This window comes from Eutrigla gurnardus (genome assembly GCF_963514095.1).
Source record: "Eutrigla gurnardus genome assembly, chromosome: 24".
Taxonomy (NCBI): Eukaryota; Metazoa; Chordata; class Actinopteri; order Perciformes; family Triglidae; genus Eutrigla; species Eutrigla gurnardus.
This window is the reverse complement of record NC_139935.1, coordinates 2,553,853-2,568,110: the sequence shown is the minus strand read 5'-3', so window position 1 is coordinate 2,568,110 and position 14,258 is coordinate 2,553,853. Positions and strand designations below refer to the sequence as shown.

Sequence of the window (14,258 nt, the reverse complement as noted above, 5' to 3'; positions counted from 1 at the left end):
CCATTAGTCGATCCACAAAAGATTGACTATTTTGAAAATCAATGACTTGTGTTAGTGTTGTTTATTTTTACGATGACATTATCTGAATCAAACTCATAAATAAAGTTTAAACACTTGTTATTATCTGTCGACAGATGATCAGACGTCTGAGCATTAAAGATAATAGCAGATAACAAATATGGACTGGGGCCACTCCCCAGGCTTTTATTGTGAAAAGCAGAGTGAAGTCCACGGTTACTCAATCATCCACTAATCTGAGAAGTTTTCTGAAACCTACATATCCTCACGTAGACTGACGGAGGCCACATAATATCAGCTGCTCGGTCGCTGAAGTGGTGCACTCTGGGAGATCTACGCCAAGGCTTGTGCGTTCACAAACATGCAGTCGATATTTGCAATAAATGGATCGGAAACTCCGGAGCCGGTGAAAGCTGAAGTGAAAGGTGAGTTTTAATGAGGCTCAGAGTTTTGTGAGTTATATTGATTGTAATTTATAACTATCAAATAAATATTTTTCATGTAAATGAATACGTTGAAAACAAAAATGGTGAGACATCATTTGCAAAATTCAAAGAAACACTGCAGTGGTACATTGATTGCTTTAGTTTTGTATGTCGAGGGTTAAACAAAGTCAAACACCTGCCCGTGTGCCCTTTGACCTGCAGGGTCGATTCCGTCGTGGCTGCAGGGAAGCCTCCTGAGAAACGGACCGGGTCTGTTCTCCGTGGGCAGCTCCCGGTACAACCACTGGTTCGACGGCATGTCACTCATCCACAGCTTCACCTTCAGCCACGGTGAGAGCAACGAACGCAGAGTTACAGGAATTGTACAGATAAACTCGCCGCTGTCGTTCACACCGAGTCGCTGTTTCAGGGGAGGTGACCTACAGGAGCAAGTTTCTGAAGAGCGAGACCTACAAGAGGAACGTCGAGGCCGACAGGATCGTCGTCTCCGAGTTCGGAACCATGATCTACCCAGATCCCTGCAAGAACATCTTTTCCAGGTACACATCTTCCAGGACACGTAGAGATCTGTTCTGGTCCATCCAGGACCTGCTTCTAAGTGAGTGTGCTTGGTTGGTCTCTCGTTAGGGCATTCACACACCTGAGCAACATCATCCCCGACTTCACCGACAACAACCTGATCAACATCATCCGCTACGGTCAGGATTACTACGCCTCCTCAGAGGTCAACTACATGAACCAGATCGATCCTGCTACCCTGGAAACCGTTGGCAGGGTAACTCCTCCGAGTACAAATACTCCCTCTAACTCGTCACACGTTCTCGTAGTATGACCTCTCTGCTCGCTTTCAGATTAACTACAGGAACCACATCGCTCTTAATCTGGCAACGGCTCACCCTCACTACGACGACGAGGGCAACACTTACAACATGGGCACCGCCATCCTAGGCTTCGGCCTGCCCAAATACATCATCTTCAAGGTCCCAGCTGATGCTTCGGGTGAGGTGGCCACAGGAACTGGGTTCTGAACTCAACACCTCAAAAGATGTTGGCTTTGCTGACAACTTTACTATTACCTGTGTAGTACGAAAGCATGGTGTAATTAACAAACTAGCTATCAAACTGAAGAACAGCTTATTCCGCCATGCTTTAATGCAACACTAGTTGTGGAAAAGGTTGTCCAGCGAGGCTAAACTCCTACTTACGGTGCTGCGTTGTTTGTTCCAGATAAGAAGCAGAAGAAGCCGGCTCTGAGTAAGGTCCAGCAGGTCGCTTCGATCCCGTTTCGTTCCACGCTGTTTCCCAGTTACTTCCACAGCTTCGGCATGACCGACAACTACATTGTGTTCGTGGAGCAGCCGTTTAAACTGGACATCGTCAAACTGGCCACCGCCTACCTCAGAGGGGTTAACTGGGGAGAATGCCTCAAATTCGATAAGGATGACATTGTATGTAACGAATCTGGACTTGTTGATTTCTCAGCGATAATTAAATGGTTCTATACATAGACTGCAGAACAACTGTATTGTGGGACCTGGTCCAGGTGGGCCTCAAACCGCTGATGAACCTCCAACAGGTCTGCTTTGCCATCCTTCCTAGACCTTGTTTCACGTCATCAACAAAAAGACAGGAAAGGCTGTGAAGACCCGTTTCTACGGCGATGCCTTCGTGGTCTTCCACCACATCAACGCGTACGAGGCCGACGGCCACGTAGTGTTTGACCTGATCAGCTACGACAACAGCAACCTGTACGAGATGTTCTACATCGAGAACATGAGGCAGGAGAGCGAGAGCTTCATCGAGAGCAACAAGAAGTTCTCGCTGCCGGTCTGCCAGAGGTTCGTCCTGCCCCTCGACGTCTGCCAGGTACAGGCAGACCACAACCACACCCACAACACCCACATCCTTACAAACAGTGTGTCTTTATTGAGTCTGTGGCGCCGTGTTTTCCAGGACTCTCCCAGAGGATCGAACTTGGTGACTCTGGCGGACACCACGGCCCAGGCGGTGATGCAGGAGGACGGCTCCGTCTACTGCCAGCCCGACACTCTGTTTGAAGGTCGGTTACCTGCGCCGTCCGAGTCCGACGTCAAACAGTTAGTTCTTCCAACGTAAAGAGTCCGACTCCTCCTCAGGTATGGAGCTGCCGGGGATCAACTACAACTTCAACGCTAAGAAGTACCGGTACTTCTACGGCTCCAGACTTGAGTGGTCGCCGCATCCCAACAAGGTGAACCACGTCACACCGCATGCAACATCACAAACATCCCAGACAGGAAGGAACCATGGATCCCTGTCGATCCACCATTCTGGTCCAGACAGAAACATCTCAACAACTACTGGGCTGGATTGAACAAAGGACATTCCCATCGGCCTCAGTTGTACTTTGTGTACTCCACCTAACTAACACTCAACTTCTTCCGTCTCCTGTCCAAACAGATCGCCAAGTTCGACATCGTCACAAGGAAACACATCGAGTGGCATCAGGAGAACTGCTTCCCGTCGGAGCCTGTGTTCGTGGCGTCGCCGGGAGCAACGGAGGAAGACGATGGTGAGACTGCACCTCATCTACCAAAACCGGATAATCCCTCCAACAGTTCTGACCCTTTTCTTCTTTCAGGCGTCATCTTATCGTCCGTCATCTCTCCGGATCCAAACGTCTCCCCATTCATGCTCGTCCTCGACGCCAGGACCTTTGAGGAGGTGGCCCGAGCCTCCATCCCTGCCAGCGTCCACATGGACCTCCACGGACTCTTCGTCCCGGCGGTCTGATTCCTTATGTGTTCCTTTTTTCAAACATTGTAATATTCGCTTCGGCTATGGGACTCGAACTTCTTTACTTCCTCTTTTAAACAGGAATTTTACAAGACTGACATCAGAGAACATTAGCCAGACGTCAATTAAATGTCCTGCTGCCCAGAGGATTTACAGATCACCTGCTCAGACAGTTTTTTCCGAGTACTGTCAGCACGACAGATTTATTTTTAAAGATGTTTTTTTTTTTAAACAAGAATTTATTTCAAAGCAACAACTTTTCTACTGAAGCCGACATTTTTCCCAAACACATTTCAAATGTGAATAATGAGACAAACAGCCTCTTGTGGTTGTTGGTTTATACTTTTAACTAAAAGGAAATAATTATAATCAGCTGTTAGATTATCAACTTTTAACATCTCAACCAGAGAAAAACTCAGTCTTTGATTGAACCTATTAAACATTTCAAAGATGAATTCATCTTTTAGTTTTGTTTTTATGAACAATTAGGACAAATGTGTTTTGTGTAATTACAATGTACACTTTTTGAAGAAACTTTGGAAATGTTGGTTAATATTTGTTTGTGCGTTTGTAGTTCTAGTTTGTCACAGATAAAATGTTTCCAGTCTCAAACATCACATCAGCATTTCATTTCACGCTTTCATTTGCATTACAATAAATATTCAAAGTAGAAGTTGTTTTGTGTCTGTTTTATCTATTTTACCAGTGACGAGAGGAATTCTGGGTAAGAAAGTCACACTTTTGATGACGCACTGTCCCTTTAACAGACCAGCTGATGGGTTCTTTCTACTCGTTTCCAGACTTTAGTTACTTTCCCACAAGGACAAACGTCAACTTAAAACTCAGATGTCAGAGGGTCCTCGAATGCAGCACAAGGAGGAGGTTCAAAACCAGTCGCTGCTCTCCGACGCTGATTAATTCTGAAAACATCTGGATGATTTTTACAGGAATATAATCAGTTTCACGTTTTAACATCCTGGTCATTAAAAGGTCTTTCTATACTCATTTAATTATTTTATTTATTCAGCTTCAGGTCCTCAGGGTTTCTTTTGCCAGCTTTATTTAAAGGTTCTTGACTCTTCAGATGTTAAAATCCAACTTTTCATGAAAATGACAAATCAGAGCAGAATTCAAACGTGTTCAGGTTTGCACATTAATCACCTTTAAAAAGAAAAAAAGACTGGATTTACACACATGTACGCGATGGGATTAAAACCTTTTGAAATGTAAAACGTTATTATCAAGAGCCGGCCGGGACGTTCTCCTCCTCCTGAACAGAAAACGCTGCAGGTTCCTTCAGAATCATGGAGTTTATTTTATCATCAGTTCCAGCAGAAACAGTTTAAAATCTTCCATCATTCAAACCTCCGACACAGCCGACAAAACGTCGAGTTGGCGCCACCGCCGGCGAGTCTTTCAGAGGCGACGCCGTCGCCGCGTCCAACAATTTGGGCCTTTTTTGTGTGAAACCAGAAAAAAATATATATTTTTTCCTCCTCTTTAAGCCCCCAGATGCTTGCTCAAAAACAAATCCCCCACAATACACCTGGCTCCTCGTTGAGCTCGTTAAGTCTGGGGAGGAGGCGTGAAGGGGGGGAAGGGGGCGGAGCCTGGGACACAAAGCAGCAGCCACAAATCAGAGAAGAAGAAGAAATAACACAACGTTGATGCTGAAGAACAGGCACGTTGGAATACTGAGAGAGTGTGTGTGAGTGTGTGTGTGTGTGTGTGTCTGTGTGTGTGTGTCCATGTGTGTGTGTGCTCCCTCAGATGATCTCAAAGGTCTTCTTCAGCTCCATGATCAGCTGCCAGTCCGTCTTTGTCATCTCGTCTCTGAACCAGTTCTTCAGGGCGTCGATGGACGCTCGTGTGATCTGGAACGCAGGCAGGAAGTCGTCACGGAGGGAGTTTTAAAACAATAAAAGCATTTCATACACAATGTTCACGTTGCATCACTTCCTGTAGATGTTTGACAACAAAAGAAAACAGAACTTCATCGACTTTCATCTCGTAGTTATATAAAAACTACGTTGTATTAACAGATATCGTAAACACAAAAATCAATTACAAACATACTTAGCGTACGTAGCGGTTAGCATGCTAACACTGTTCAAGCTTTAACAGTACGTGATGTAATAGCTAGCGAACTTCCCCTAACTTACGCTAGCTTCCGTTTGCTCCCTCGCTACGCTGTAACTAAACTTTCTCTCAAATGTGAAAACTTTGGCCCTCGCTCCATCTTACCTACGTTTCCTCTCATTTCTTCTCGTCTCTCCGTCTCCTGTCGACGACCAAACTACCTTCACTGTGAAACCACTTCCTGTTTCCTTGTTACTGTGGCGACGGCGGCCGTGGCGGCAGAAAGATGGAAAAACTGAAAACTTCTGAAGGTTTTTTGGAACTTTGTTTTAACTCCTCCTGTCCCTCCTCTCCATCTCGATCCTCCTCCCCTCCCTCCCCCTACTCCTTCTCCGCCTGTTTCCTTGTTACCATGGCGACGGCGGAAAGAAGCAAACTGCAAACTTCTGAAGGATTTTTGTAACTGAAATGTTCCCGCGTTTGTTTTAACTCCTCCTCCCTCTCCTCCCGTTCCTCCTCTCCATCGTGCTCCTCCTCCCCCTCCTCCTCACCTTGGTGACGATGACGTCAGTGGCCTCAAAGTGGCGTCCGTACATCTTGGGCGACTCCCCGGGGATGGGCTCTACCTTGATGCAGATCTCCTGGCCCTTCTTGGCGGAGTCCACGGACTTGTGGTTCATCTCGATGCTGGTGACGATGCCGATGTCCACGAACTGAAACAATCGAGACAAACCTGAGGTTAGCGGGTCAGAGAGCGCTGTGATTGGCTGAGCCCCTCCGTGGGCGTGTCTTACCCCTTTGCTGGGCACGCAGAGCGGCGTGCCCTGCCGCAGGATGCCGGCCTCGATGGTGACGCCCATCACGATGGGGTCTCTGGAGTTAAAGATGAACTGAGGGAGAATCTTCAGCTTCGCCGGGAACACGGCGATGTGCCTGCAGACAGGAGGAGCGTTATTAACTGGTGGCGGCAAACAGGAAGTGGGGCGTGGAAGGGGGCGTGGCCCTACTTGAACTCGTCCTGCTTGGCCTTCTTGTAGTCCTCCCGGAACTTGGTGAAGGCGTCGAACAGATGGTAGATGATCTCGGCCCAGAAGATCCGGACGCCCAGAGTGTCGGCCATCTCCTGGCTCTCACGCTCCACCTTCACGTCAAACGCCAGGATCACCGCGTACCTGCACACGAACACCATCATCAGAACCACCGCCATCATCATCATCATCACCATCATCACCATCAGTAGAGACGTACTGCACGTCGTGCTCCAGCATCGTCGACGCCTTCATCACATCCTTCTTGTGGACCGGGCCGATGTTGATGCCAGCGTACTGCAGAGAGACAGAGGTCAGAGGTCATAATCCTCCCCGACTACTGTCTACTTCCTGTTGCTTTTCAGAGTATAACTCCGATCCCACAGCAGCCTCAGCAGCAGGAACAGAATTATACGATAAAACGATATCGATAAGACAGGCAGACAGGTAGACAGACAGGTACTCACAGGGACTTTAGAGGTGCGGAGGAACTCCAGCAGGGCCTCCAGGGACCCCAGGGTGGACGCCTGGACGTAGACCCCCTTCTCCTCCAGCTTGATGGAGCTCAGAGTCTGTTTGAGCTCCCGGATCAGTTCATCCTGAAAACCAGCAGCCGGCAGTCAACTGGGACCCTCGCTGGACCAGTACACAGTTAAGAGTGTGTGTGTGTGTGTGTGTGTGTGTGTGTGTGTGTGTTACCCTCAGGACTGGGATCTCGTCGTCCTTGTGGGCCACCAGCAGGGGGAGCCCCGCCAGAGTCTTCTCCAGGTCTTTACCCAGAATCTTCACGCCCTGAGCCGTCGACACCTCCTTGTGCTTCTCGTACTGGTTCTACACAATCCATACACCAATCAATCAATACACCCATCCAAATAAAAGCCATGAAGGAGATGTATGGATTGAAGGGGTTACCTTGACTCTGAGCTCCTTCAGAGGGGGGGGCAGCAGCAGCCCTCGGATCTGTGTTACGATTGGTCCCTCCACCCCTGGTACGATGATGGTCTCTCCCTCCCGCAGGCGCCCGTTGATCAGGATCACGTCTATCGTGGTCCCCATACCGGGCAGAGCCTTCACCTGGACACACGCAGACCTGGATCAGCGGTATCCCCACGACACCCACCCCCCCCTCCCTCCCTCCCTTCCACGCCAGGACCCTCTTACCTCCATGACCTGAGCTCGCAGCTCGTCGCAATGAGCCAGCCGGCGGGCCAGCATGGTCTGGGTGAGGTCCACCAGCAGGGAGATGAGGTTCCCCATCCCGTCGCCGCTGTGGGCCGAGGTGGGAACCAGCGACACGAAGGTCCGGGGGTCTTTGTTCTCGAAGAACAAGGCGGCGTTGAGACCCTGAGGAAGGACAACGTGGTGAGCATCCAGTCTTTCCAGAGACCTGATCCTCCACAGACCATTATTAGTGGAACTACTTTCTGTCTGCCGTACTACATCCGCCAACCACATCACCCTTTTAGATCACATCTCTGCTTGTTGGTCTCCAGCACCCTGCTCCCTTGCACCCTGCTCCCTTGCACCCTGCTCCCTAGCACCCTGCTCCCTAGCACCCTGCTCCCTAGCACCCTGCTCCCTAGCACCCTGCTCCCTCCGCTGATGGAGTGATGATGCAACGCCCCACACCTGCTGAGCGAACTCCACGATGACGGCCTTGGCCCGCTCGTCGAACTCGTCCTTGGTGTTCTTCTTCTGCTTCTTCAGCGTGGTCACGAAGTCCGTCTCCGGGCTCCTCTTCCAGTCGTACAGCCGGTCCACCTGGCGAACACAACGATGACAGCATCAGCAGGCAGGAAGAGGGGGCGGGGCCAGCCGGGGGGGCGGCGCGGCCACTGACCTTGTTGAGGGCGACGATGAAGGGGCACTTCTTCTCCTTCAGCAGGTTGATGGACTCCAGCGTCTGCGGCTCCAGGCCGTGCATCACGTCCACCACCAGGATGGCGATGTCACACAGAGAGCTGCCGCGGTTCCTCAGGTTGCTAGGCAACACACGCAGACCCCCGACAATCATCAGCAGACCGATCAATGACGACAGTTATCAAACGTTCAGTAACAACGGTAGCATTCCTGTCATGATAACCTGATGATGGAGATACTCTAATACTTTAACTACACGTGACACATGTATACCGATGTACTTTTACTTGTGTGGTAGTATTAGTACCTGCACTGTGTAGTACTAGTACTCATGTTACCTGAAGGACTCGTGACCAGGAGTGTCGATGATCAGCATTCCAGGGATCTTGAGGTTGTCTTTGTCAAACTGCATAGAGACACATTCATTAAGGCTGATGGACTGATTGATTGATTGATTAGTGACATCATCATCGTGAGAGAGCGCTGCCGTACGTTTTTCACCATCCTCGTCTGCTCCACTATCGTGTCTCTGGGGACGTTCGTGGCTCCGATCTGCTGCGTGATTCCTCCGGCCTCGCCGTCCTGAACGTTGGTGTTTCGCAGCTACACACACACAGACACACACAGGGTTACCAAGGCAACGCGCCAGAAAGCAGACAGGAAAAAGGAAGCAGCGGGCGAGCGTCACCTTGTCGAGGATCTTAGTCTTGCCGGTGTCGACGTGTCCAAGCACGCACACCACCGGCGCCCTCAGCGTGTCCAGGTCGATGTTCCTCATGTTCTCCGCTCGCCGTTTCTATGGAAACACGCAGGCAGACAGGTGGTCAGTGACGGCGGCGGCGAGGAGAGTCAGGCTTTGGCTCCGCCCCTCACCTCGATCCTCCTCTTGGCGCGGTCATACAGCCGTTCATCCTTCGTCCTGCCGTCGTCGTCGTCGCTCTCGCTGCTCTCGTCCTCGCTCTCCTTCGCCCTCCTCTTCCCGTGACTCGCCACCGCCGGCGCCACCGGCGTCGCCTCCTTCTCCTCCTCGCTCTCCTCCTCCTCGTCCTCCTCGTCGTCCTCCTCATCTTCGTCCTCCTCGTCTTCCTCGCTGCCTTCGGGCTGAGGTGGAGCGGCGGGGTCCTCCTTCACCTCGATGTGGACTTTCTTCAGCTCTGGTGTTCAAATACAACAGTTACTGCCTCTGTAGTATTACTACTTTCAGTAGTACTGCAGTCTGTGATACTTGACGACTTCCTGCTCACCTTTCTCCTCATCGGTGGCGATGGCCTCCCAGTCGTCCACCGCCGCTTCTGGCTTCACCTCTGGACAGAAGAGGAGACGAGTGAGACAGACAGACAGACACGAGGACCACAGACCAGAACGACAGACAGACAGACAGAGATGAGGAAGACAGACAGGAAAAAAGACAGACAGAAGTCTCCATCGTGACGATGAATCTTCTCTGAACTTCCTTGAACTCACCTGGCTCTGCAGGCGGCGTCACAGCCTCCGTCTCCATGGCGACGGGCTCTGGTGTCTCGGCCACGGGTGAAACCACCTCGGAGGTTTCTAGGGGTGACGGAGACACAGGTGTTACTTACTGCTAGTCAGACCAGTGATGGGGGTCCCGGTGATCCCCGTGGGGGGGCGGGGGGTGAGCTACCTTCAGGGGTCGGGGCGCTGGGCTTTTTCCTCCTCTTGTCCCCGTAGACCGGCTTCTTCTTTGGCATCGAGTCTTTGGACGGCACCTCAACACCTGGACAGGACACACACCAGTCATTGGGAGCACCAGGCTAACACTTTCCCCCCGCTTCCAGTCTTTATGCTAAGCTAGGCTAATCACCCTGGGCCTGCAGCAGCTTGAGCGTGGCCTCGGCCCGAGCTCGGGCGTCCCGCTGGGCTTTGGTGAGCAGCTTCCCCTCCTTCTTCAGACGCTCCTTCCTCTCCTTCTCCTTCTGCTTCTTCTTCTCCCGCCGCTCCTGCTCCAGTCGCTCCTGATGGGGGGGGGGGGGGGGGGGGGGGGTTCAAAGGTCAGGGAGGAGCCGGGGCAATGTCATCATGCGAGAGGAGGTGGGTGAGTCTGTGTGTGTTACCTGCTCCAGCCGCTGCTTCTCCATCTCCTCCAGCCTCTGAATGCGCTCCTCCTCCTCCCTCTTGGCTGTCTCCTCCTCCTGCAGACAAACATTCACCGTTAACCGCCACAAAGACTGCATTTCCCAGAATGCAGCAGCAGCAGCAGCAGCACCTCTTTCATCCTGGCCAGCGCCTCCTGCATGGCCTTCACAGTGGCCTTGCTGGGTCCCTTCTTCTTCTCCTCCTTCTCCTTCTCCTTCTCGCCCTTCTTCTTCTTCTTGTCCTTCTTCTTCTTGTCGCCCTCCGTCTCCTCTGCAGGATAAAACACAGCAGAAGAAGACAAGTGAGACGACGCCGCTTTGAGCGTTAGAACCTCCTGTCTTGACATCTCACCTTCAGCTGCTGGCTCCGCCTCTTCTTGGTCATCCGCCGGTGTGATGGGTGGAGGTTCCTGAGGGGGCGTGGCCTCCTCCGTCTTCTTCTCTGGCTCTTTCTTGGGCTCCACGCTGCTCTCCTTCTCCTTCTGCTTCTTCTGCTTCAACCGCTCCTCCTCCTTCTTCTTCTTGTCCCGCTCCTTCTTCTCCGCCTTCTTCTGCGCCGCCGTCTTCATCTTGAAGCCGCCGCCGTCCTCCTCCTGCTGCTCCTCCTCCTCCTCGCTGTCCGGCTTCGCCGCTTTTCCTTTCTTCTTCTTGTCTCTCTTGGAGGTCAACTCTTCCTCCTCCTCCTCCTCCTCCGAGCCATCCTCATCCTTCCCTCCTCCTCCTCCTCCGAGCGTCCTCACGTCTTTGACCTCGTCTTCCTCTTCCTCCGACACCTTTCTGACTGCTTTGGTGGTGAGGCGAGATTGTGATTCGCTGTCGTCCTCAGAGTCGGAGGGAGGAGCAGCAGGAGGCGTCTGCAGACAGGGAGACAAGTTTAATCCAAGGTGACTTAACCTTTTCAAAATCAAATTCAAGCACTTTCCAAGCATTTCCAGGTGCATTCCCATGCTTTTCCAGCACCTTCCAGCTGTGGTAAACTACATACTTGCATCAATCCAATGGTCAGTATTCAGTCAACTTATTATGTCACTTGTTCATCACATTAAATGAGATGTTATTGTCCTCTAAACAACCAACATGATGTTTGGAGACAGCTTTTTACAGAAGGACCACAAATGAAAGGAAAACTAATTCCACTAACAGATCCACAGAAATATAATCACCAACTATTTTTCATCATCTGTTCATCATCAAAAGTCATTTTTCATAAAGAAATGTCAGAAAATGCTGTTTTCAGTCCCTCAAATATGGAGATCTTCTTTTCTCTGTTCTATCATAGATGTCATCACATACAACACACATTTCAAGACCTTTATTCTAAATCCAAGCACTTTTCAAACCTTGAAACACTAAAATTCACGTGTTTTAAAGGATTTCCAGCACCCTTACCAACCCTGATAAATGTACGGAGGCTGAGAAGGGACAAACGTTGTTTCCTTTCTCACCTTCTTGTCCTCCTTCTGCTCCCCGTTCCTCTGTTCTCCCTCAGCCCGACCTTCACCTTCGTCCTCCTCATCCTCGGGGCTGGCTCCGCCTTTCTTCCCCTTCCTGGTCTTCTTCTTCTCTGGTTTGGGAGGCTCGACGATCTCCGGCTCCTCCGGCTCCATTGATGAAAATCAGCAGTTAATTAATCATTTGTCTTATTTTTATCGTGCAAACTACTTAAGAGCAGATATATTTTTACAGTTTTCATCATACTTGTTTTTTCTTTCCTCTTAATACGTTAATTGTGACCATGATGCCCCAGAACAGGAAGACAGAGACCCGGATCCTGACCCGTGTTTACCTTTGCTTTTCCTCCCTGCGTCTCCACAGAAAGCTCCTCCAGCTCCTTCAGGATGTCGTCCTCACTGCAGGAGGACAAACACGACAGTTAGTAGGACAAAGGCGATGAAGACGATGAAGAGGAGGAGGAGCAGTGTCGTACTCGTAGTCCTCCTTCTTGGCTCCTTTCTTCTTCTTCTTGCCTTTGGGCTCCTTGGAGGCTCCGGCTCCTTCGATCTCTGCAGCGAGAGCATCGATGTCGACGCCGTCGTCTTTGGCACTGAACACAGATCAATAACATCGACGATTAGAAATCAATACGTGATTATAAGCAGCTTTGGATGTCAGGACTTCAACAGGTGACACTGAGGTGGAGAGACAGCAGCGGGATTAGCTCTCTCTCTCCCTGTGTGTCAGAACAATGTGAACACATGAAAAGCTGCCGACTCAACGCTTTCATCACAGCCTTTTATTTCCCATCAGCCCCCTCTGACCCGCGGCGAGCAGAATCTGATCAGAGAACAGCTTCAGCAAAAAAACTAAACAATTCTTCTGAAGATAAATGACCACATTAATTATGTTATTTGAAATAAATAGATTTATAAATGTATACATCTTTAAATCTGGTTCAATTAGCTTCATTCATTAATTATTTGTACATATTTATAGATGTACTAATTACATTTGAAAATGTATAAAAACATAAAGAAAACAATACCTAAATAACTAAACAAATACACACATTTATTTATCTATTTAAATCTATGCAAATGAGGCTGTCAGTCATGGGTCAACTCCTCTCCTATTGGTCGATCAGAGATCAATACACAAGTTTATACTTCTACTACAATACATCACACAAGGAAATGTGTACTTGTACCTCCACGTCATGTATCTGACAGCTGTAGTTACTTTGTAAGATAGGTTTCTGTGATACTTCTACACAGCAGTACACAAAGTGGCTAAAAGTACTACAACATCAGAGTACTCGTGTGTATTAATTAGTGATATAGCAAAATACTATTTCATGACAGTACTAGTATTTTTTACTAGTAGTACATTTAGCTGATAATTCCAGTATACTCTCAGCTAGTACTATGTTTGAATGCAGAACCTCATCTCGTAGTGAGGTATTGTTTTGTGATACTTGTACAGGTGAGTACCAGGTGAGCATTTACCCGATGTTACGTCAGACTGCCAACGTTAGCAAGCAACGGTGCTGCTAGCAGTTAGCTTAGCATCTGCCCCACTCCACTGGTATTGTTAGCATTTAGCAACTTAGCTTCCACGCGCTGTTTAGACAGCAGGTTAGCGGCGGTTAGACCGGCAGACAGACAGACAGGTCTCACGTGTTATATTGAAAGCCCGTTCACGGAGCTGGAAGACGGGGGGGGTTCTGTTGATGCTAAGTTACACGCTAACCATGACGCTAACCGGGGCTGACTTCTCGTGGCTTCGTAAACTGCTAGCCGCTAAGCTAAAGTAGCAGCCGGCTAACGGCGGGGGCCTCTCGCGAGCGCTGTGGCGGTTGTCAGCGCGCGCGGGTGTGCGCGTGACGAGCCGCCGGAGCTCTCTACCTGTCCTCTCCGGACTTCTTCTGTTTCTTGCCCATCCTGCTGCCGCTGCGGGTCTCCGAGTCTCTCCGGGTCTCTGTCCGCTGGACCGACACACACGACAGGCTCACATCCACACGAAGATCGCCTCGTGACGGACGGCGAGAGGGAGGTCTGACTCCGCTGCGTTTTCCCGCTCACCGACCGATCCGGGAACAGCTGCTACAGTCTTGTATTGTTTTTAATTGTTTTATTTGTTGTTTTTAAATTAAATTAATAAATATATAATATACTATATTTTAGAAAATGTAAACAAATCTATGATCAATAAAATAGATTAAAACAAAAACAAGATGTATCAAATCAAATGTACTCAATGTATGAAGTATCCCTATTTCTACTGGCTGTTTTTTTTATTATTATTAATATGACGAGAGATTCAGTTGGTTGCTTGTAAAAAAAAAAGATCAATAATTCCCCTCAAATGCATTGAAACTAAAGTAATGAGCCTGTTTTACAAATATGACGAGTAGAAAGAATATTTTAACATGTAGGGAGGAAAAGTAAGACATCATTAAAATAAGTACTCAAGTTTAAGTACAGATAACATGTATAAATAATGCTACAATGGTGTTATTA

The 14,258-nt window shown here is 49.4% G+C and overlaps 2 protein-coding genes across 3 annotated transcripts; one reads left to right on the top strand and one right to left on the bottom strand.

Moving 5' to 3' along the window:
• The first annotated feature begins 287 nt into the window (after positions 1 to 287).
• Positions 288 to 3,321, top strand: bco1l (beta-carotene oxygenase 1, like). 2 transcript variants are annotated; one of them, XM_084004748.1, is made up of 11 exons: positions 288 to 443; positions 666 to 794; positions 874 to 1,003; positions 1,092 to 1,239; positions 1,316 to 1,463; positions 1,692 to 1,912; positions 2,064 to 2,330; positions 2,418 to 2,523; positions 2,600 to 2,694; positions 2,904 to 3,015; positions 3,085 to 3,321. In XM_084004748.1, the coding sequence occupies exons 1-11, from the start codon at positions 380 to 382 to the stop codon at positions 3,234 to 3,236; spliced, it is 1,572 nt and encodes a 523-aa protein (XP_083860874.1). In that variant the 5' UTR covers positions 288 to 379; the 3' UTR covers positions 3,237 to 3,321. The 2 variants fall into 2 exon arrangements, with proteins under 2 accessions (XP_083860874.1, XP_083860873.1); XM_084004747.1 differs by having other exon boundaries at positions 2,904 to 3,321.
• A 1,213-nt stretch (positions 3,322 to 4,534) lies between these two features.
• On the bottom strand, positions 4,535 to 13,768 carry eif5b (eukaryotic translation initiation factor 5B). The gene is made up of 26 exons (XM_084004717.1): positions 13,644 to 13,768; positions 12,230 to 12,346; positions 12,089 to 12,152; positions 11,748 to 11,903; positions 10,655 to 11,156; positions 10,434 to 10,573; positions 10,282 to 10,359; positions 10,032 to 10,182; positions 9,852 to 9,944; positions 9,671 to 9,757; positions 9,451 to 9,510; positions 9,080 to 9,360; positions 8,895 to 9,002; positions 8,699 to 8,809; positions 8,545 to 8,612; positions 8,187 to 8,328; positions 7,976 to 8,107; positions 7,508 to 7,690; positions 7,259 to 7,420; positions 7,046 to 7,177; positions 6,814 to 6,945; positions 6,567 to 6,643; positions 6,326 to 6,490; positions 6,113 to 6,251; positions 5,870 to 6,031; positions 4,535 to 5,113 (listed from the first exon to the last, which is right to left on the bottom strand). The coding sequence occupies exons 1-26, from the start codon at positions 13,676 to 13,678 to the stop codon at positions 5,006 to 5,008; spliced, it is 3,585 nt and encodes a 1,194-aa protein (XP_083860843.1). The 5' UTR covers positions 13,679 to 13,768; the 3' UTR covers positions 4,535 to 5,005.
• Positions 13,769 to 14,258: the final 490 nt, after the last annotated feature.